The sequence below is a fragment of the Dendrobates tinctorius genome, unplaced genomic scaffold (assembly GCF_039654945.1).
Source record: "Dendrobates tinctorius isolate UK_male_01 unplaced genomic scaffold, ASM3965494v1 ptg000071l, whole genome shotgun sequence".
NCBI lineage: Eukaryota > Metazoa > Chordata > Amphibia > Anura > Dendrobatidae > Dendrobates > Dendrobates tinctorius.
In genome coordinates, this window is record NW_027361739.1 from 2,119,517 (window position 1) to 2,142,609 (window position 23,093).

Here is a 23,093-nt window from a genome sequence, read left to right on the forward strand (position 1 = left end):
AGCACTGTGCACTTGCAATTGCTCATTTTTCCTTTCTACCTAGTTAATTCTTCTCTTTTCCATTAGGTCTATGACATCTCATGAATAAAAACTGACTAGCTGAATCCTTCTAAGCTCTATGTAGAAACTGGAGGTCAATTTTCCCTGCATGACTCATGAGTCACTGCAAATGTCCCTAGCAGGGGGAGGAGGGAGCAGCTGGGTCAGGAGTTGAAGGGTGATGATAAAAGCAAGAATAAGATACTTCCTGTTTCTACATAGAGCAGAGAAAAGAGAAGAATTAGCTGGGTAGAAAGGTAAAATGAGCAATAGTAAGAACACAGTGCTACATAATATGATGACTGCAATATATTAAGAGGATAAAAATTTTGATGGGCAAGAGTCTTAAAAAAAAAGAATATTCAGTGGAACAGTGGTAATAAAATTACATGGTGACAGGCTGGCATTTCACATCTCGAACTCTTGCTTCTGACTATTTGCCCATCTAAACTGGCAGCCATCGCCTGATGAACGCGCCAAGCAATCGTTCATTTGGCGGGATGATTTTAAGGCAAGCATAAAAATTAAAGGATTTGCAGCAATGGGGATGTGCTGCTAATAACATGTACTATATTTGGGGACAAGGCAATTGAATCAGCGATTGTTCTTTCGCCATCACAGTTCGGCCTATGCAAACAAACCGGTAAATGAGCACCAGACAACGCGGTTATAGCTGATCGGAGGTCATTTAATAGCGTCCATCGGACTGTCAGAATGGCCCAATACACTAAAAGAGCCCTGTCCAATGTCTGTCCTAGTAAAGTGTTATCATTCCAAATTGATGAATATAAGTGGTGTAGTGATCCGATTACAATCTGACACGCTTAAAGATCTGTCTGTAAATCACCAAAAAGTAGCGACGTGTGGACAGCATCGGAAAGAGACAACTCCGGTGTAAAGGCCCCGTCACACTAAGTAATATCACTAGCGATATCGCTAAAGCGACACCGATTTTGTGACGCAGCAGCGATATTGCTAGCGATATTGCTATGTGCAATACTTACCTCCGACCGGCTCCCCCGCTGGTTATCGCTGATCACGTGAGAACGTCCTGGGCCGTTTCTCGTCGGCCACTTCCTGCTTGGGCTTCCTGCTGGCACCGACGAGCGACGCGTGGACACGGGCGGGAGGACGTCAGGATCGCCGCGTCTGACAGGTAAGTAACGACCGCTGCTGCGTCGCTACATCGCTAGTGAGATCTGCCTGTTTGGCAGCTCACTAGCGACCACTTAGCGATGCACTAGCGATCCTGACCGGGTCGTATCGTTGTCGGGATCGCTGGTGCATCGTTAAATGTAACGGGGCCTTAAGGAATAGGACAATTTTCATAGAAGATAAGTAAGATGAACAGCCTGTATGATATATCTGTGCATAAATACCCGTCTTAGTCCGACTTCTATATCTGAAAGGTTGATCACCCACAATACTGTATAAGCGTTAACACATATGTACAACAGATTGGACATATGTACGTCCAAAGAATACTGCCTTTGTAATGACAGGGCTGTGCCAATATCATATGTGTCTGCAGTGTTTCTGCTTTTGCTTTCATGCAGTTTGTAGACATCGATCGTAATTCAATGCATCACATAAACAGAATATTTTATTGCTTTCTCTCTCTTGCCCTTTCGGGGAGTATAAAAGTTATCTAGAGAACAACGTGATGTTCTCTTGCCTGCTGTCCCACCTCTGACCCCAATATTAATCTATCCGCTCTCTTGTGGCATCATTACCCTTCATGGTGGAAAACTATCCAGTGTGTAGTCTGAGGTGCGTGCTCCGAATATGCAGGAAGTGACGGAAAGAGGATAACGGGGAAGAAAGGACAGGGATGATGAGGAAGAAGCTGCTACTGATCCACTGCACACGTACATTGCCCCATTCATTTATTCCCTAAAAAGCTTTGTAATGTAAATTACACGTAATGAAGATCTTAGGTTCCAGTTCCAATTTTTTTGTTCCATAATTGAGCCATTACAACTCTGCTGGATCCATTTTGATACATTTGAGTTTATTAGGGTCCATCAGTGAACAGGTATTTTTTGGTGTCAAGAATAATAGTTGCAGACCGTGCAACTCTTTGCCTTAAAAGAGTTATTCCAATAATGTACATACAATGCCTTGCATATTCAAACGTTTGTATGCTTCAAACGTAAAGATACCAAATGTAAATTTTTGGTGAAGAATCAAGTGGGACACAATTGTGAAGTTGAACGAAATTTATTGGTTATTTTAAATTTTTGTGGGAATGCAAAAACTGAAAAGTGGGGCGTGCAATATGATTCGGCCTCTTTACTTGCAGGTGCAGCAATCTCACTCCAGAAGTTCATTGTGGATCTCTGAATGATCCAATGTTGTCCTAAATGACTAATGATGATAAATATAATCCACCTGTGTGTAATCAAGTCTCCGTATAAATGCACCTGCTCTGTGATAGTCTCAGGGTTCTGTTTGAAACACAGACAGCAGCATGAAGCCCAAGGAACACAACAGGCAGGTCTATGATACTGTTGTGGAGAAGTTTAAAGCCAGATTTGGATACAAAATGATTTTCAAAACTTTAAACATCCCAAGGAGCACTGTGCAAGCGATCATATTGAAATGGAAGGAGTATCATACCACTGCAAATCTACCAAGACCCGGCCGTCCCTCTAAACTTTCACCTCAAACAAGGAGAAGACTGATCAGAGATGCAGCCAAGAGGCCCATGATCACTCTGGATGAACTGTAGAGATCTCCAGCTGAGGTGGGACAGTCTGTCCATAGTACAACAATCAGTCGCACACTGCACAAATCTGGCCTTTATGGAAGAGTGGCAAGAAGAAAGCCATTTCTCAAAGATATCCATGAAAAGTGTCATTTAAAGTTTGCAACAAGTCACCTGGGAGACACACCAAACATGTGAAAGAGGTGCTCTGGTCAGATGAAACCAAAATTTAACTTTTTGGCAACAATGCCAAACGATAATTTTGGCGTATAGGCAACACAGCTCATCACCCTGAACACACCATTCCTACTGTCAAACCTGGTGGTAGCAGCATCATGGTTTGGGCCTGCTTTTCTTCAGCAGGGACAGGGAAGATTGCTAAAACTGATGGGAAGATGGATGGAGCCAAATACAGGACCATTCTTGAAGAAAACTTGTTGGAGACTGCAAAAGACCTGAGACTGGGACGGAGATTTGTCTTCCAACAAGACAATGATCCCAAACATGAAGCCAAATCTACAGTGGAATGGTTCACAAAAACGTACCCAGGTGTTAGAATGGCTAAGTCAAAGTCCAGACCTGAACCCAATCGAGAATCTGTGGAAAGAGCTGAAAACTGCTGTTCACAAACGATCTCCATCCAACCTCACTGAGCTCGAGCTGTTTGCCAAGGAAGAATGGGCAAGAATTTCAGTCTCTCGATGTACAAAACTGATAGAGACATACCCCAAGCGACTTGCAGCTGTAATAGTAGCAAAAGGTGGCGCAACAAAGTATTACGTTAAAGGGGCCGAATAACATTGCACGCCCCACTTTTCAGTTTTTGAATTTCCACAAAAATTTAAATTAACCAATAAATTTCGTTCAACTTCACAATTGTGTCCCACTTGTTGTTGATTCTTCACCAAAAATGTACATTTGCTATCATTATATTTGAAGCATGATATGTGGGAAAAGGTTGAAAAGTTCCAGGGAGCCGAATACTTTCGCAAGGGACTGTATATGACATATCCACATGACATACTATCAATCTATTGTTTATGTGGCTTCGATCATCATGCAACACCAACAGTGGAGAGATGGTCGATATTCTCATGTAAGTGAACAGGAATTACCATTCACTGCGTGTTGGCAGCGCGCATCAGGGCCCTGATTGCGAGAAAGAAACAGGTCCCATCGGTGGAACTCATATAGTGTGGCTATGCCATAAATGTACGAGACTGGAATAACACTTCACAAATAATAGAAAGGCTAAATGTGAACAGAACCTACATGTGGGGGGGGGGGGAATCCACCGATAACAAGACGTCATGTCACTCATGTACATATATCCATCATATAGAAGCTCAGCATCCTGCAAGATTAAGATTACTGGGAGCATGTAAAAGTCTGATCAGTAACCCACAATAAGTAGCATTTCTTTTTCTAAGAGTTACCAGGTGGCAAATACTCTGCTGGTATTTTAATATGCTTTGGATATTGCCCCCATAGATGCAGGTAGATAATTCGCAAAGTGGATGAGATTGAACAAAATCTCATCTGCGCTCTGCATAATAGATCTGCATGGTAAATTGACGCTGCAGAAGCAGCAGCATTTCCATAGCCAAAAATCTGCAGAGAATCAGTCCTGTGTGGCGTATTCTTATCATACTGAAAATAGTTGTACTGTTATATCAGAATCTGTGGAAATCCACGTGGATGGGATCTCACTTACCCAACAGGTATGCATCAGCGTCCAGTTTTTGGGATGAGCCAAGAGTTGGAGATCCCAATTCAGATTCCGGAATTCTGGGGCTCTCCACAAACTTTGCTTTCCTCAGTGGAGCTGTGGATGTAGAGATTGATGGGTATAGATAGGAGGGATGGTAGGAAATAGAGATTCATGGAATAGAGGATGACATAGAAGAGAAGTAGAAGAACGGAAGAGAGAAGACATAACACAGAGGGGAAAGAAAAGAAAATGCTCTGAGTTACTAGAATAGCCGGCAGATGGAAACCGTTAACAGCATGCAAGCAGTGTCCAACCAGGATCAAGTTACCCCTAATTTTTCCCCTTCTTTTGTGTACTGGAAAAAATAACATTGTCAGCCCTGCATTCTTATCCAGGGGTGCGTAGCAGAAGGAAGAACGACCCCCTCCCGTCCCTGTGATGCAGGAATCGCAATTGTCTAATTGTACAGACATCAAGAGAAACTGTTAATTAGGCCTGTTTCAAAGAAAATATATCAGAAAAGGTGTCATGAGCCGGACTGCTGTGTCACTATATCCCTCTAGAGAAGGAGATGAGACGAACAGATTTAGGTACACGCAGCAAATTAATATTTTCCTTCTGGAGATATTTTGGCATAAATTAGAGAGATACGGACAGAACAAAGCGTAAAAATAAAAGATTCGCAAAAGTGCTAAACAACAGCTGCAACAGTTTCTGTGAATATATGGTCACCCTTATAATATGGTGACACCCCAAGGATCTGGTCCAGTGTTTCGCAATCTGCAGTCCTCAGGGTCTCCAAACATGTCATGCTTTTAGGATTCCCTTAGTACTGCACAGGTGATGGAATAATTATTAAAGCACCAGAAAATGTCACAGCCAGCAGCTGCCTAGGGCCCCCACTGCTCCAGGGGCCCCCCAGCCAGTGGCTATGGGGCCCCTGAGTCAAGGGGGCCCGCCTTGTGCCAGCGTAGCAGCAGCTGGAGACAGGATCCTATCCTCGCTGCTAAAGTGAAATGAATATTCACTCTTCCCCAAGCCCCTATGGGCGTGGAGAGGCGTGAATACCATTTCTCTTTAATAGCGGGCAGCGTTAGCCACAGGCTGCAGCGAACACTGCCTGCATGTAAAGCCCCACCACCACACACACAAAGCACCGCACCACACACACACACACGCAGGCACACAGACACACAGCGCAGCATCCTGCTTCCTGCCTGGCACTTCCTTTCTAAGACAGCTCAGCTGGATGACGTCATCATCCAGCATGCTGTCTCACATAGAAAGTTGCCGGCGATGAAGAGGCTGCCGGGATGTGCTGCTGCTGCGGGGAGGTGAACAGTGCTATGTGCCTGTGTATGTGGTGCGGTGCTTTGTGTGTGGTGCTTTGTGTGTGTATGTGGTGCGGTGCTTTGTGTATGAGCGTGAGAGAGTGATGCGGTGCTTTGTGTGTGTGTGTGTGTGTGTGTGTGAGAGAGAGAGGGGGCTGGTGTGGAAGGACAATGATAGTGGCGGGGGGAGGCAATGATGGTGGGGGGACGCAATGATGGAGGTGGGAGGAGGCAATGATGAAAGTGATGAACAATGATGGTGGGGGGGAGGCAATGATGGAGGTGATGGACAATGATGGTGGGGGGACGCAATGATGGAGGTGGGAGGAGGCAATGATGGAGGTGATGGGCAATGATGGTGGGGGGATGCAATGATGGAGGTGGGAGGAGGCAATGATGGAAGTGATGGACAATGATGGTGGGGGAGGTAATGATGGAGGTGGGAGGAGGCAATTATGGAAGTGATGGAAATGATGGTGGGGGAGGCAATGATGGAGGTGATAGGCAATGATGGTGGGGGGAGGCAATGATGGAGGTGATGGGCAATGATGGTGGTGGGGAGAGGCAATAATGGAGGTGATGGGCAATGATGGCGGTGGGGGGAGGCAATGATGGAGGTGATGGACAATGATGGTAGTGGTGTGAGGCAATGATGGAGGTGATGGGCAATGATGGTAGTGGTGTGAGGCAATGATGGTGGTGAGGAAGGCAATGATGGAGGTAATGAGGGACGTGATGAAATGGCCAATGATGGTGGTGGAGGAGGAGGCAATGATTGAGGTGGTGGAATGGACAGTGATGGGGTGGTGGGGAAGAAAGCAATGATGGAGGTGGTGATAAGGACAATTATGGGGTGGAAAGGGGGCTGGCATTATACTTTATGAGGGGGCTACATTAAATTCTGTGGGGGGACTTCATTATTCTCGGGACACTACATTATATTCTGGGGGGCTACATCATACTATATGATAGGGGCAGCATGAGGGAGCTACAGTATACTCTATGGGGGGGCTGAATTATATTCTGTGGTGGGGCTGCATTATACTATATGAGGAGGGCTGCATCATACCCTATGAGGGTGCTACATTATATTCTATGGTGGGGACTGTGTTGCATTATATTTAGTGGGGTGCTGCATTATATTCTATGAGAGGGGGCTGCATTATATTTTATGGGGGGGGGGCTCAATTATATTCTATGAGGGAGCTACCCCTCTAGGATTCTACCTCAACCTCTGCTACATAATTAAGATGTGTACTACCTTATATTACACCCTGATATTAGCGCGTTTTACCACACAATTGGTGGTCTTGTATTTATTTCTGTGCAGCTACATAGTGGGCCACAAGAATAATTTTCTCTGGTGGGCCAAGGTACTTCAGTCCGACACTGGTTAGATAGTTCCTGTCAGGCAACCGACAGACAAGGGCGAGAGTTATGCGGAGGCAATAGAAGCTAAGGGGTGTGCATTACTTGTGGTTTTGCCTTAAATTTTCTGTCTCCCAATTTGCTTTTGTAACAGTTTAAACATAGGGCCCAACCCTCCCGATTCACGCGGGACAGTCCCGATTTCGGGGCCTTATCCCGCCGTCCCGGCCGGGAAGCTATCTATCCCGCAATCACGGTGGCCGGTGTATGCCAGCAAAATACAGCACTGTGCTCAGTGGCGTAGCGTGGGGGGGGGCGGGCCGCCCCAGACGGCACGTGTGTGGGGGCGGCGCAGCAGCATGACAGTTCCTCAGCTGCTTTTAGGAAAGGCCCCAAGCAGCCGTGTTGTTAAGGTAACACATTACCCGTCATGCCTTGGTCGCGCGCTCCTGGTATGACCCCGCTGCAGCGCTGTAGATTGACAGTCACATGACCGTGGGATCTGCCGAGGCTCCGGCTGTCACATGCCCAAACAGCGAGCGGAGTGGGCGCACAGCACGGAGCATGTGGCCAACAGGGTGTCGTGGTCCGGCCGGGAGCAGCTGGAGGAGGCCGGGGAGAGCACGCCGCTGCTGAACGGAGCGCCGGCAACCGGCAGGTGAGGGTGGGAGGAGGGATACTGGGAATTGGGGGGCTGTGCAGATAGGTGGCCATGGCGAGGCTGCGCAGGGGAGGACACAGGGGTCTGTGCAGGGGAGGACATGGGGGGGTCCTGTAGGGAGAGGACATGGGGGGCTCTGTAGGGAGAGGACATGGGGAGGCTGTGCAGGGGAGGACATGGGGGGCTCTGTAGGGAGAGGACATGGGGGGGCTCTGTAGGGAGAGGACATGGTGCTGTGCAGAGGACATGGGGGGCTGTGCAGGGGAGGACATGGGGGGCTGTGTATGGGAGAACATGGGGGCTCTGTAGGAGGGACATGGGGGGCTGTGCAGGGGGGGTACATGGGGAGGCTGTGTAGGGGAGGACATGGGGGGCTGTGCAGGGGAGGACATGGGGGGCTGTGCAAGGGGAGAACATAAGCGCTCTGTAGGGGGTGTACTGTGGGTCTGTGCAGGGGGAGGACACGTGGGTCTCCTTACACTGTTTTATGGTGCGGCTCTCGGCAGGGCAGTGGTGGAGGTTCAGTAGGGTCATCAAGCTAATACATACATATACGAGATATATATAGAGATATATAGAGAACTGCAAGAAGATGAAAGTCTAGAAATTTAGAAATAATAACAGCAGAGATAGTAGCAGACTAAAAATTAGATCTTTGAGTGTAGTGTGGGCTCATCGGATGCTTCCGGATTATCAAGGACCAAAGGGGCGGCAAATTTTTTGACCGCTCCAGGCACCACAAACAGTTGCTACACCACTGACTGTGCTCTGCGCCGCACATCACGTTCCACCGGAAATGACGTGCTGTAAGCTGACTGCTGGAAATGACTGCTGACCTCATTTCCAGCGGTCAGCTTATAGCATGTCACCTCAGGAGGAGGTAATCGTTCGGGACTCCGCAGGAGGACAGAGAATCGGCAGCGGGGCATCAGCGCTCCATACAGCACTCCATTTTTTTTCTGTTTATAATTATTGTTTATGAAACAGTGTGATCAGCAGTGCTAAATGGGTGCGGTTGGGGCATGGATATGGGCGTGACTACTAAAATGGGTGTGGCTAGGGCGTGGCCTTAAAATTTCCCGCGGCGCGCATAGCTGGACAAAACTCTCTCTCTCCTCACCGCGTGACTGCCAATATCCCAAATGACATTGTGGTGACCCGACATCTTCATGACGACCATTTGCCGCTGACATTCCAACGATAGCACGACCTCTTCCCGCGATAACCCGCCCTCTTCTTCACAGACATTCCCGCGATAGCCCGGCCTCTTCCCGTGATAGCACGCCCTCTTCCCACGATAGCCCGCCCTCTTCTTCGCGGCGGACATTCCCGCGATAGCCCGGCCTCTTCCCGCGACATCGGTGGTATTTTTATTTCAGCGCGGTTCCTTTAACTTTCCCTCATCGTCGGATCCTAGTGCACCAATGGTCCGGTGGCTCCCGTTGGTGTTTCCACTGCTACGGATCCGTTCTAAGCCTTTTTGGCGGATGACTACTGACACAAAAAACGTAAGTGTGAAACAGGCCTTAGCGATATCGCTAGCGATCTCGCTATGTGTGAAGGGGGCTTTAAAGCGTGGTGGACTTTGCTGAGGTGTTCCTACCCCATAAGACACCAATCATGTCATGTGTATTGTGTAATATATATTATGTCTTGAGCCTTTTGCATAAATATTGTAATATGGTAACATACAGTGTTATATGTGATGGAAAGTAAAGGGTGTATAGCGTAGGACATAGTGTATGAGATAAGTAGTATAGGGATAAGCAGATGTCTATAATGTGGGTAGTGACGATAGGGTAATATAGTTAATGTTTGAGATTAGCCCATAGTGGGAAGGGCTTGGTGTTAGGTCAAGTAACTGCTTTATGTAGTTACATACTGTTTGGAGAGTGAAGGGAGCAGTGTTGCCGTGGGGTTATCTACAGTAAAAAGAGACTTAAATGCAGAGATAGCAAGATACTGAGAAGTGTCTGACTAGTCATAGTGGCCTTTCGAAGGATTCCATGGATAGGACGTCGGGCCAACGCAATGCTGGAGGTAATCTGCCTAAACAGGACTGAGCTTTATGGGACTTGTGGGAGTCCCGAGTGGTAGATACAGGGTGCTAGCAGCGTAAGAAATAGGACGCGGGAGTGGTAAGTGAGTACAGACTGATCAGGACTGTGGTGTTGAACTTGGGTTGTGGCGAAATAGAGCGAAACCTTGTGCTTCTCCGGACCTGTAGTAGACTACAGAGGAAGGATACTATGTGAAAGAGAATGCTGCATGCTTTTAGAAGAAATGACTATAACTTTGTACCCCGCTCTCCTGTGTACATAACCTTTACCAAGTTATCTCTAGTGCCGGAGAGGGAGGACTGGGAGCTTGCATCGCATCCAAATGAAAACCACTTTGGGCTGAGTTCATTAATCCACAGGTGGGTGCACGAATTCGCTGGTGAGCACAGCAGATATCCACAAGAAGAAGAAAGTTCGTTCGGCACACCGGCATAAATGAAAAAAAACTTTATTAGGCTAATATGCCATATTAAAATGCAAAAAACACCTGACGCGTTTCTGGTGCACAAAGGCACCCTTAGTAACCTATGACTAAGGGTGCCTTTGTGCACCGGAAACGCGTCAGGTGTTTTTTGCATTTTAATATGGCATATTAGCCTAATAAAGTTTTTTTTCATTTATGCTGGTGTGCCGAACGAACTTTCTTCTTCTCAAGTTATCTCTAATGTTTGTACGATGGTCTCCTTTATTGAACTGTGGAACTTATGGTCCTGGCCAGTCCTTACCGCCGGCTACACGCAGCCTACACAGGCATGATGCCCTCTCCGCAAAGTCCACCTCCATACCCAACAGATGATTTGGGGTAACAGACAATTTTACACTAATTACGAGAGAGAGAGAGAAAATGAGAGACAACCATGCAGACCATAAGAGCTTACACTACAGTAAAGAGAGAGAGGGAGAGATGACACCACTGACCATAAGAGTTTACCCTACAGCATAGACAGAGACAACTCCGCTGACCATAAGAGTTTACACTACAGTATAGAGAGAGACAACTCCATTGACCATAAGAGTTTACACTACAGTATAGAGAGAGACAACTCCGCTGACAATAAGTTTACACTACAGTATGGAGAGAGAACTCCGCTGACATAAGAGTTTACACTACAGTATAGAGAAGACTCCGCTGACCTTACACTAAGAGGAGAGAGATTTTCCCAGTGACTCTGGAGATGGAAAATGACTTTGCCGTTCAAACTGTGCTCTATTGGGACCTGCTGATCAATGATTGCCCAAGTATTGACCACCACTATACAATGTATGATAACCAGCTAGAGGTCATAACTGCGGGGCATTATGGGGAGGCCAATGCGGCCACACAAAATGACGTTAACCTGCTCTCTATTGCTTCAGCAATGTGAGAAATGGTGCCTGGTAAGTTTTCCTTTTCTTTTTTGGGTGAATAACAAATCAAATCTCAAAATGTTTGAATTCACAGTAAATGAGGAAATAAGACTCAAACTCGATCATCCGCTGATCGATCCGCTCATCTCTAACTGAAAGGGCTCATGCATTTACACCAGCAGGTATCCGCAGACGTGACAATTAGCTCCACTCGTGAGCAAAGCCTGTACTTTAGGAACTGGTGGGAAATAAGGCATGGTGTAACTAAATTAATCTTTATCCAATCTACTATATAATTGTCTAATTCTGTCTGTCTGTAATGTAAATCCCACCTCGCTGACTGGTCGCGGCAGTTAGGCCGCGACCAATCAGCGACAGTTGCTTAGTCGTCGTGGCAACACGGCCGCATTGCTTATTGTACAGGCACATTACAGCCGTTAAAGGCATCACTGCTGCATTGCTCATCACACAGGCACAGTCCTGTACATATTCTGGAGCACAATACATTAGGTAACAGCAGAACAGTGACTGCAGCTCTGGGTGTAACTTGCGTACAATACATTAGGTGACAGCAGAAAAGTGAATGCAGTTCTGGGAGTAACTGGAGTACAATACATTACATAACAGCAGAACAGTGACTGCAGATCTGGGTGTAACTGGAGTACACTACATTAGGTAACAGCAGAACAGTAACTGCAGCTCTGGGTGTAACAGGAGTACATTAGGTAACAGCAGAACAGTGACTGCAGATCTGGGTGTAACTGGAGTACAATACATTAGGTAACAGCAGAACAGTGACTGCAGATCTGGGTGTAACTGGAGTACAATACATTAGGTAACAGCAGAAGAGTGACTGCAGCTCTGGGTGTAACTGGACTACAATACATTAGGCAAAAGCAGAACAGTGACTGCAGCTCTGGGATTAACTGGAGTACAATACATTAGATAACAGCAGAACAGTGACAGCAGCTCTGGGTGTAACTGGAGTACAATACATTAGGTAACAGCAGAACAGTGACTGCAGCTCTGGGTGTAACTTGAGTACAATACATTTGGTAAGATCTGAACAGTGACTGCAGCTCTGGCTGTAACAGGAGTATAATACATTAGGTAAGAGCAGAACGGTGACTGCAGCTCTGGGTGTAACTGGACTACAATACATTAGGTAAAAGCAGAACAGTGACTGCAGCTCTGGAATTAACTGGAGTACAATACATTAGGTAACAGCAGAACAGTGACAGCGGCTCCGGGTGTAACAGGAGTATAATACGCTAGATGGTGGCCCGATTCTACCGCATCGGGTATTCTAGAGTCTCTGTTAAAATAAAAAATCGTTATATACTCACCTTTTGACGGCCCCCAGACTCAGTCCCTCCTCTCACTGCGCTCCCGGCATCTTCCGGTCCCAGTAATGCTTAGCGAGAAGGGCCGGAGATGATGTCACTCTCGCAAGAGTGCGACTTCATCAGCGGTGTTTCGCGCTAAGCATTACTGGGACCGGAAGATGCCGGGAGCGTGTTGAGAGGAGAAAGAGTACGGGGGGGCCGTCGGGAGGTGAATATATCACTATTTTTTATTTTAACAGAGACTCTAGAATACCCGATGCGATAGAATCGGGCCACCATCTAGTTATCTAATAATCGTGAACTTCAGGGGCTGATGATGATAGTTCTGCCTCGATCAGGCACATTAGAGTTCGCTCTATCTACAGGTTTCCATCCTTCTATCCTTATCTCTCTTATTCTTTCCATATTCTATCTCTGTCTATAAATATACATAGCTGGAAGTGTACAATATCAGGAGTTTTCCCTTTCCGCATTAATCAAAGTAAAGATAGATTTTAGTGCTGGTATAGGGCATATCTTCTTCTCTACATGTGACTACGGCTATTATACCTTGTGGCTGGTGTCAAAATGAGTTGTCACTCATTGGGATTTATAACCATGACAATCATAAGATACCTACAGCCATGGAAAATTGCTATTTGATTCTGGCTGTGCATTGCTGAAGCCTCCTTGCTAACGAGAAACCTCAATCATTTCTTGAGTCTTAGCCCTGAGAATACAAGGAGGGTGATGAGAAAGGAAAGCGAAGGAGAACTACGCCAGACATGTATATTAATGCAATGACCGATTCATTAATTTATGTGAAATCATATTACCGCAATTATCGCAGCGGTCTGACAGTTTAGGAGTTGAAAAACAATTAATAGTAAATGCAAATTGTATGTATAGTGCAAAGAAAAAGTTGAGTTTTGCCACTGCCTAGCTTGCATTTCTGAGCAGTTGAAAGGCGGGTGAAGATTTCCAGCCATTTCTTCAATCTTAAGAGCTTTAGGGTATGTGCACACGCTGCGGATTCTGCTGCGCTGTACAGTACCTTTATTTCCTATGGAAATAAAAAAACGCTGTGCACATGCTGCAGATTTTTCCGTGCGGTTTTGCTGCGGGTTACAATCCGCAGCATGTCAATTCTTTGTGCGGATTTCGCACCTATCCATGATGAGGTGTGAAACCGCAGGGCAAAACCGCAGGCTGATCCGCAGATAAACCTTTACCTGCGGATTTTTCATCAAAATCCGCACAACCTAAAAACTACGTGTGCACTTACCCTTAGAGGTTACAATAAAAGACTGTATTAATAAACTATATATTCACTATAAGGAAAAAATAAAAGAGAAGGCGCATGCATTCCAATGTGGGCTGTTAGGTGGGTACTCCCATCTGTAAGAGAGAGAGACATAGGAGAGAGCAGAAAGGACTCTGTCTACACTTAAAGACTGACCAGTGACCATACATAGGTTGTTGTTTTTTTTTACCTGGTGTATATGCCGCTGTTTTTCTGAATCTGGCGATGTTTTTATTTTGTTCCTGCGCCTCTGCATTCCATGCATGTAAATTTAGCCTTGTTGGCCAAGTGGGTGGACTTCCCAACTCATTTCTGTGGACTTCTTAAGGATCACGCCAACTTGGTAAACAAGATTACATTTATATACATGAGAGGTCCATTTATTAGGAAGGGTGAGGTACAGGAACCAAAGAAAAACAATGCCAGATTCAGAAGAATAATGGGAGTTACACCAGCTAAAAAAATCACAAATTGATTTCAAGTGGCCGGTCGTCTTTGATGGGTGTCTCTGTGATGAGCTTTAATGTTGAGGGACCCTTTTAGCAAAAATGATCTTTGACATAGGTATCCACAGAACATGGTCCGGGGGATAATGCCGTTCTGCGCGCCCACTACCACTTCGCAACGTCAACTCAGGGTGCCAATAGGGTACCATGACTGTCAGGGGTGTGATGAGGACTCCTGTGCCTGTCGTGATGGTTCCCCTATGAAGACCTGAGGATGGCGTTCATAGGAGACCATGATTTTTACAACAATTCTGAATATAGTATAAGGTTCAAGATCCCTAAGGGGACTACAAAATACAGTAAAAATAAAACAAAAATTCTGAAAATAATTAAATTATAAAAAAATTCTGTAAAATATATAAGAGCGTGAAACGTATAGGAATAAAAAAAACACACGTGGTATCCCCACATCCACAAAAGTCTGATCTATAAAAAATAAAATTGATTAACCCAATAATCAAATACTGTAATAAAATCAAAATGCCGAAATTGTGGTTTTTCAGCCACTGCAATAGTGCAAAAAAAAAAAGCAATCAACACATTGTTTTTATTGATGCCATTAGAGGTAGATACAATCTCACCAAGCAAAAAAAACAAGCCCTCGCACACCTCCATAGACCGAAAAAATGAAAACATTACGGGTCTGAAAAATGGAGACAAAAAACATTTTATTTATTTTACGAATTTCCAAATTTTTGTCATTACTTAAAAAAAAAACCCCACAAACTTAAAAAAAAACTATGCATGTTTGGTTATACCGATTTGGAGAATGAGATAGCTGCATGATTTTAACTGTATAAAAACAAAACCCAAAAACACAAGTGAGGAATTATGCTTTTTTTTTTTGCAATTTTCTAGTATTTAGAATTTTTTTCTGGTTTTCCAATTGCATCGTAAAATGGGGAAGGGAATGGAGTCACACAAAAAGTACAACCTCATATGGCTACATTGAGGAAAAAATAAAGTTACAGTCCTTGGGAAAAAAAAGGGGAAAAAAGACCAAAGCACAAACAAAAAATAGAAAATTGCCCAGTCTGTAGGGTTTTTAAAAAGCTTGGAAAACTTTTCCTATTCAATTCTATAGCAAACGCACCTTGCTTTTTGAAGAGATGTTTGAGCTTGTTTTTCCAGAAAAGGTTTTAAAAAGTGGTGGGGAAAAAAAAAGTGCAAGTCACGTCACTGAAACAGATCCGGGAGGAAACGTCTCCAAATAAGGATACTGTTAAATTTAAAGGCTACAAAAAATGCTTCAGGGGAAAAAAAAGTTTTCAAAATGCGATTAAGAAAGAAAAACTCCCCCCAAAAAATGGGAACACAGCCTTAGATATGAATTATTTGATAATCTTCATTACGGACAACCTGCATCTGTGGGCTCCAATCATCGTGGCTGCTTCAGAAGTCCGCAGCGTTCACGAGTGCTTTTATCGAAAATATCTAGGCATAGCTGTCAGCACAGCTCTGCTACTCCCAACATGAAAGCTTTAATGGAATTCTCCAACAGGTAATTGACTAATTAAAGTTGTTTTCCAGTCCACTAGACGAGTATTAAGCTATTTTTATTGTACTTACAAATGTAAAATGCATTCAGCTAACATTATGTCATTTTCCTCAACCGCGGTTACCATGAATCCTGATGGGCTAGAGGAAAACCCCTCTTATTGAGAAGAGTCTTCTGTAACACACTTCAAAACCTGAGTGAAGATGATCAGGTAATGACAGCGGGATGGCATCATCAATATGGAAGCACAGGCGCCTCCTGCTGCCTGTATATGCACATTGGCAAAGGGAGAAATTGGCTATTCTGGTGCTAATTGCTTTCAACCGTTAACATTATGTGCATTTCAAAATACAAGAGGTATCCGACATACCCTCAAGCACTGTGTTTGGCTGTATTCATGAATCCAACATGAAATGGATTTAATAGTACAAATATCTGTACAGTACTCAATATCCAACATTAAAGGGTTGGGGCACAAACTAAGCAATTGTCCTGGGCCCTCACCCCCTTAGGGTTCCATTGCATTTGCAGCAGAAACTAAATTGATAATAGCAGTTCTATATTAATCAGTGCAGTTTCGGATGTTGAGAGTGTTTCAGGATCTTTGGCGTCATCACTGTTTTTTTGTCAGGTTTGCTACCCTGCCAGAGTCTAGAAAATCTGAAGAAGAGGTGACAATAGTAATTCTTCCACAGTCAGTGAGTGGATATGCTCTGTGTTTACAAATCTCTGTATGTATGTGCTCCGTGTACACATATATCTATGTATGTGCTCCGTGTACACATATATCTTTGTATGCATGTGCTCCGTGTACACATATATCTCTGTATGTGCTCCATGTACACATTTATCTCTGTATGTATGTACTACGTGTACACATATATCACTGTACGTATGTGCTCCTTGTACTCATATCTCTGTACGTATGTGCTCCGTGTACACATATATCTCTGTATGTATGTGCTCCGTGTACACATTTATCTCTGTATGTATGTACTACATGTACACATATATCACTGTACATGTGCTCCTTGTACTCATATCTCTGTACGTGTGCTCCGTGTACACATATATCTCTGTACGTGTGCTCCGTGTACACATATATCTCTGTATGCATGTGCTCCGTGTACACATATATCTCTGTATGTATGTGCTTCGTGTACACATTTATCTCTGTATGCATGTGCTCCGTGTACACATATATCACTGTACGTATGTGCTCCTTGTACTCATATCTCTGTACGTATGTGCTCCATGTACACATATATCTCTGTACGTATGTGATCCGTGTACACATATCTCTGTATGTGTTCCGTGTATACATATCTCTCTGTGTATGTGCTCTGTATACACATCTCTCTGTGTATGTGCTCTGTATACACATCTCTCTGTGTATGTGCTCCGTGTACACATATATCTCTGTACGTGTGCTCCGTGTACACATATATCTCTGTATGTATGTGCTTCGTGTACACATTTATCTCTGTATGCATGTGCTCCGTGTACACATATATCACTGTACGTATGTGCTCCTTGTACTCATATCTCTGTACGTATGTGCTCCATGTACACATATATCTCTGTACGTATGTGATCCGTGTACACATATCTCTGTATGTGTTCCGTGTACACATATCTCTGTATGTGTTCCGTGTATACATATCTCTCTGTGTATGTGCTCTGTATACACATCTCTCTGTGTATGTGCTCCGTATACACATATCTCTCTGTGTATGTGCTCCGTGTACACATATCTCTCTGTGTATGTGCTCTGTGTACAATATCTCTGTGTATGTGCTTCAGGTACACATATCTCTCTGTGTATGTGCTCCGTGTATACATATATGTATGTTCTCTGTGTACACATTTCTGTGCATGCATGTTCTTTGTGTACACATATATATCTCTGTATGTACGTGCTCTGCATATACAACCCTGCAGCACCAAAACTGCCATTCCAGAGGCGCCCGCCAGTCTCTCCTGACATTTTTGTGACTGTTGCAGCCAATGACAGCAAGTGATTGGTTTCCGCGGTCACGTATAAGATGTATGGCAGGAAGTAAGCAGAGACCAGCAGGGACTGGAGAAGTGGTGGGGGACTGAGGAGGCGAGTATAGGTTGGCATTGGATAAAAAAACAAAAAACCTCTTCTTGTTCACTACATTTTTATAAATGCTGGAAACTTCTTCAAGAAAACAATCCTTACTCTGAAAAAGCAGAAAAGCAGTTGGCCTCCTTTAGGCCATTGATACAAGCTACTGTATAAAGACCACTCTGTCATATGGACGGGAAAATAGGAAAGAGTTTCAGCTGGGAAACAACAGATGTCCTAATATGTGTAGCGGCTTTTAAAAGGGCAGGCTGGCAACAACTTTAGCTTAATGGCAAATGCCCTCTCTTGAGAAATGCCAACCTGTAGACAATAAATAAGTCTAGTTTAGATTTCTGATGCCATACGATAGCATCTCATTAAAAAGCTAGAATCCGCATGGCACTAAACCCTGCAATTCTCTCCCCCTGTCGTACAGAATAAAGCTTGGAATGACAGAACAACAAACATGTCAACTGCTTGTGTCACCGGGAAAGGCTGCCATGACGAGTAATGCAGGAACATTATAGAGGTCACCGGAGATCAGATAGAATACACATGGGTCACACCGCAAGGGACACAATAACAGGTAAACAGCTGGAGGTGCATGGCAGCGTACCGAGAGCTTATTGCCCGACACAAGTGGAGGGTTGTCCAGTGTAAGAAATAAACAATCATATTGGAGTAAAGGGAGAGGAAGACGATTCTCAAGTCAAATAGTCTTCATAAGATCAAGGCCAAATTCAAAGACAAGATCAGGGGAATCTATACACAATCTCAGAATGTCCTCTACAAAGAGACACGGAAAACGCAAGAGTCCTCATCAAACACTACCGCACACTAACATCATAATGAACTCATTGGCACAAATAAACTGGCTTCCAACAAGTCCAATAGCTCATGAAGATCATTCTTACCCTATTTGACCATTTTCACAATCACAATTATTTCTTCTCACTGATAAACATAAAGGTTGCCACCTTCTCTTATTTTACCCAAATTCTTGGACCTCGAAAACTCTTTACAGACACCAATCCCAGTCTAAGTAACATTACGATGTCACAGGCCGCCATTAAAACGATCTTCCGTAAAAGATCCAAACGGGCAAGAAAAGGTCTATCGGTACCCAGAACTCTAGAATTTCCTCCAACTCCACTAGTGCAGGTCAAAGCTCAACATGAAAGGAGTTGTCCAGTCTTCTGATAAAAGTCTGCAGTCACTTTATGTGCTGGTGAAAGCGTGCAGTCATGTCACCGCAAGTATACAATTTGCCTATGTGTGTTCACATGCTGACTAGACGTGCTCGGATTTACTCAATACAAGTGAAATGAGCAAGGCAGGGCACTTCTAGTCGGACTGTGGCAGGAAAGATGCAAGTCACAGAGTGGACACACCCTTTTAGGCCTACCCAACCCACTGGTAGTCAGTGGCAATTTATTATTGTTATAGCTCACTTACAATTGGGAGCCTTATATACTAAAGGATAATCATCAGATTATTTGCTCTTTCTTTTAGCGTTCCTATAAGGGACATTCGGTGTATCCCATCATATAGTCCTAGTGAACCGTCCGCCTCGTCATAAACTATAGCATTAATATTTGTCAGGTTTATAATCAGACCTGAGCCAGGTTGTCAACCTTCCAGGAATTCCAGGACAGTCCGTAAAAATAAGACACTTTTTTTGCCCTGTCCATAAAAAAAAAAAAAAAAAAAATCAAGGTGTCTATGACTTTTCTGAATCTAAAGAAACTATTTTGGCTGCGATTATCCTCATTTTATAGTTTACAGTGAATGCAGCTGATGTGTCCTTATGAGTATAATGGGCTGTAGACACGGATCATTTATGATTTATGATGATTTATTATGGTTTTCATAAAATATTGTGTTTCAGTTTTTTTGATAAGCTATGCAGAAGGAAAAAAAAAAAAGTCAAGTTGGCAACCTTGGATCTGACCTCCAGAACGCCCATGTTTCCCTACAATTTGCTTAAGTACTCCATGGCGGCTCAGAGATACTGTAGAACAAATGTGCTGTCACTAGGAGAACCGCGTGAGTGTAAGAAATGCTGAGAAAGCAGTAGCGCAATATAGGCAAGAAGATCAAACGGAAAACATAACAAAAAAACAAAAAGGCTATAAGGGGGACAGAGCTCCGGCAAGATCACATAAAGCAACAGCAGAGAACAACATCGCTGAAAATTGTGCCGACAGCAACTGTGATTTGTAGAGACAGACTGATAGATCTCCTACTCCGACTGCTCTTCACCTTCCAGATAAAATGATTATAACTGCGATGAAAGCGCATCTGGCCAACACTAAACATGCAGGACATATAATTAATAAGGACTCATTGGTTTCATTAACCTACAAAAGAATAAGACCCTATTGTCAAGCGACTATCTTCTGATGGGTCGTTGGGGACATTATTGGGGGAGATCCTCGAATACCCTGGATATGTAGCTTCAAAGGTATCAACCTACTGGAATACTTAAATCAATGGTGAATACTCCCACCCTCGATATCCGGAAATTACGGAAGTGAAAATGAACAAGATCAATATGAAGTGTAAGTGAATGCAGACAGATAAGCAGATCACACCCATAATGTCCATATACCATACTTTTTTTTTTTCTTAAATACATCATAAAAGTTTATCTTTTCCATGGTGTTGTTCAGAATACCATTTTTTGCAGTCAGATGTTGCTTTGTCTATGAGGAAACATAATATGTGATGTATACAATGCGTATATGTTCACTTTTTTTTTTTAAAGCAGATCTATCAACAGATTTCACAACATAAACTGCATACCTTAGTAGAGATTTCGTAGCCCTCATGAAGCTGGTGTTCTTTCTTTGAAAATCCATGTCAGAATGGCTGTATAATCCTTTAAGAAAGGGTAGCTCAATCTATGCGCACCTTTTCTTACTGACAGCTCCTCACTGTCCCTCCTCCTGGCTGCTGCTGAGATCTCTCACTGCTCAGTACCAAGCTACAGCTGACAGTCTTTTGGGTGGGTGGAGACTGAATTCACTTGGGCTCATAAGCGCTCTCTCTCTCTAAAGACACGTTCTTACTATGAGTATTTGGCCTTTTTTTTTTAAAATCAGTATTTGTAATACAGAAACAGCAGTGGAACAATCAAAGGAAAAGTATAATAGAAACACGTCACCACTTCTGTATTAATCACCCTCTCCTGGGTTTGGTTTACACATACCGATGTAAAATACTAACCAAATACTGAACGGGGCCTAAAATTGGAATGAAAATGCTACATTTAATATCAGGATTGTTTAGCAATTCTGACATGGGTTTTCACAATGAGTCCATCAGCCTCATCAGGTCTAAAATATGTCTTTAATTAGTTTGAATGATGAAATCTTTTTACAGATTACACCATTTTTTTTTTTAACTGGTATTTATTTTAGGACAGGAAAAAAACTGCACCATGTTTTAAAGGGCGTGAAAAAAAAAAACTTGCAAAATACAACAAAAAAAATGGCAAGAAAAAACACTGTTTAGCACCGCAGCAGTTTGTTTTGCGCTGTTAAAAAAAATGCCAAGCATCAATGGAAGTAAAGTTAAATATAGCGGTAGAATTTATGGCTAATTATAGGGCAGAGGGTGGCAACCTGCGGCACAACACAGAGCCGGTGGAGGATGATGGGAATGCAGGAAGGTGAATAGCTCAGAGCAAGTTCATTGTCAAGGTCACGGGTCACACCGCTCCCAAAGGTAACCCGCTCCACACCATCCGGTTTCATGTGACGTCAATTATAATGTCAGTAATGAAGGGGCCACAACATCTAACATCGGCTAAAGAAGGAACAAAAGACATTTTTGCAAAAGGAAATGGAGGAATTTACAGAAACAAATGCTGCCAGTCCACGTGCGGCATTCGGGCGCATTGCAGACAGATGGCGTCCTTGTATCTCCATCATGTCACCCGTGCTGGATCCTAATGAGAGCAGATAATCACTTGATTGAAGTTGGATTAATGCATGTGGCTGGTCCGTGCACACACACAGTAGCCGGCCAGCATTCCTATCAAGCCCATGGACGGCCACATAACCTCTCTCGTCCGGGGGAGAACATTCCAGTCAAGCCCACAATTATTTATAGGACTCGTTGACTTACAAAAGACCATGGGAAGAGGCTCTTATGTTCGCCAAGGGCATTGTCATCACCTCCAAATGTCCAGCGGGGCGAGCACTCCGGAATGGATCCTCTGTTAACATAGTGTGAATGTTATAAAGTCATTTACGGGTATATAGCCGCCATTAGACATCTGAAAAACTAATCCTGGTAGGTAAGTAATGATATCATGGATTATATTTCCAGGCAGAAGCCATAAACATCCCAACATGGGCAACAACCCGATCTCAGAAACACAACTGATCAATTAAGGCATCGGTCATATTTGCGTGGTTGTCTGTGGGCAGCATGGTATAACGCGGAGGAGAACAGACTAATACATCAGTTTGTAAAAAAAAAGACTGAGGAGAACTTGTAATTTTAGTAATAATGTATACATCTCTAACCACTCAAAGCGCAAAAGTCCAGTGGGCGGTCTCTTATCAGTGGCATCTATTGACCACTAATTAGCTTTATCGACCAGAGCGGGACAGATTTATATATTTCTACGAGGCTGTCAAGCTCGGGAGACCCACAGTAAATCCGTGTATTACGGTCCGATATCGAATCGAATATCCACGGAGCCCTAAAAAAGTGCATAAAGAACTAGTTGTCAATCACTGATAAGACCGCCCACTGGACTACTAACCACAGAACAATCACGATGACTGCTTCTACTGAATATTATGCCACAAACCAATCTGTTAAACATGGCTGACTCACTTCGGGTCCATACTGATTAACTCGATTAAAATAAAAAAAAAAAAACAGCAATGGCTCAATCGCATCTGAAAAAACAAAGGGAAATTACACTTTTACAATATCTTACATTTTTATTTCTGTATTGTCAATCTTTGGTCCATATTGTAACTCATTTCATCCATATTAGTTGTCATTTTAATTAAAAGAATTAACCACTTTCTTGCTGTTTTTGTAATGTTGCTTAAATACAAACCAGAAAAAAATAGAACTAATATATGTGATCTGTGCAAACACCAAGTATGCATCTTGGTCTTA

At 43.7% G+C, this 23,093-nt stretch overlaps 1 protein-coding gene across 6 annotated transcripts in view; it reads right to left on the reverse strand.

Moving 5' to 3' along the window:
- TANC2 (tetratricopeptide repeat, ankyrin repeat and coiled-coil containing 2) overlaps positions 1–23,093 on the reverse strand; it is a 621,767-nt gene that overhangs the window by 63,737 nt on the left and 534,937 nt on the right. For 5 of the 6 annotated variants that reach the window (XM_073582321.1, XM_073582320.1, XM_073582325.1 and 2 more), the window contains one exon: positions 4,461–4,571. The exons of the other annotated variant lie outside the window; for it this stretch is intronic. In XM_073582321.1, the coding sequence (XP_073438422.1) occupies positions 4,461–4,571 (111 nt within the window). The remainder of the gene's footprint in view (positions 1–4,460; positions 4,572–23,093) is intronic. 6 annotated transcript variants of the gene reach the window in all.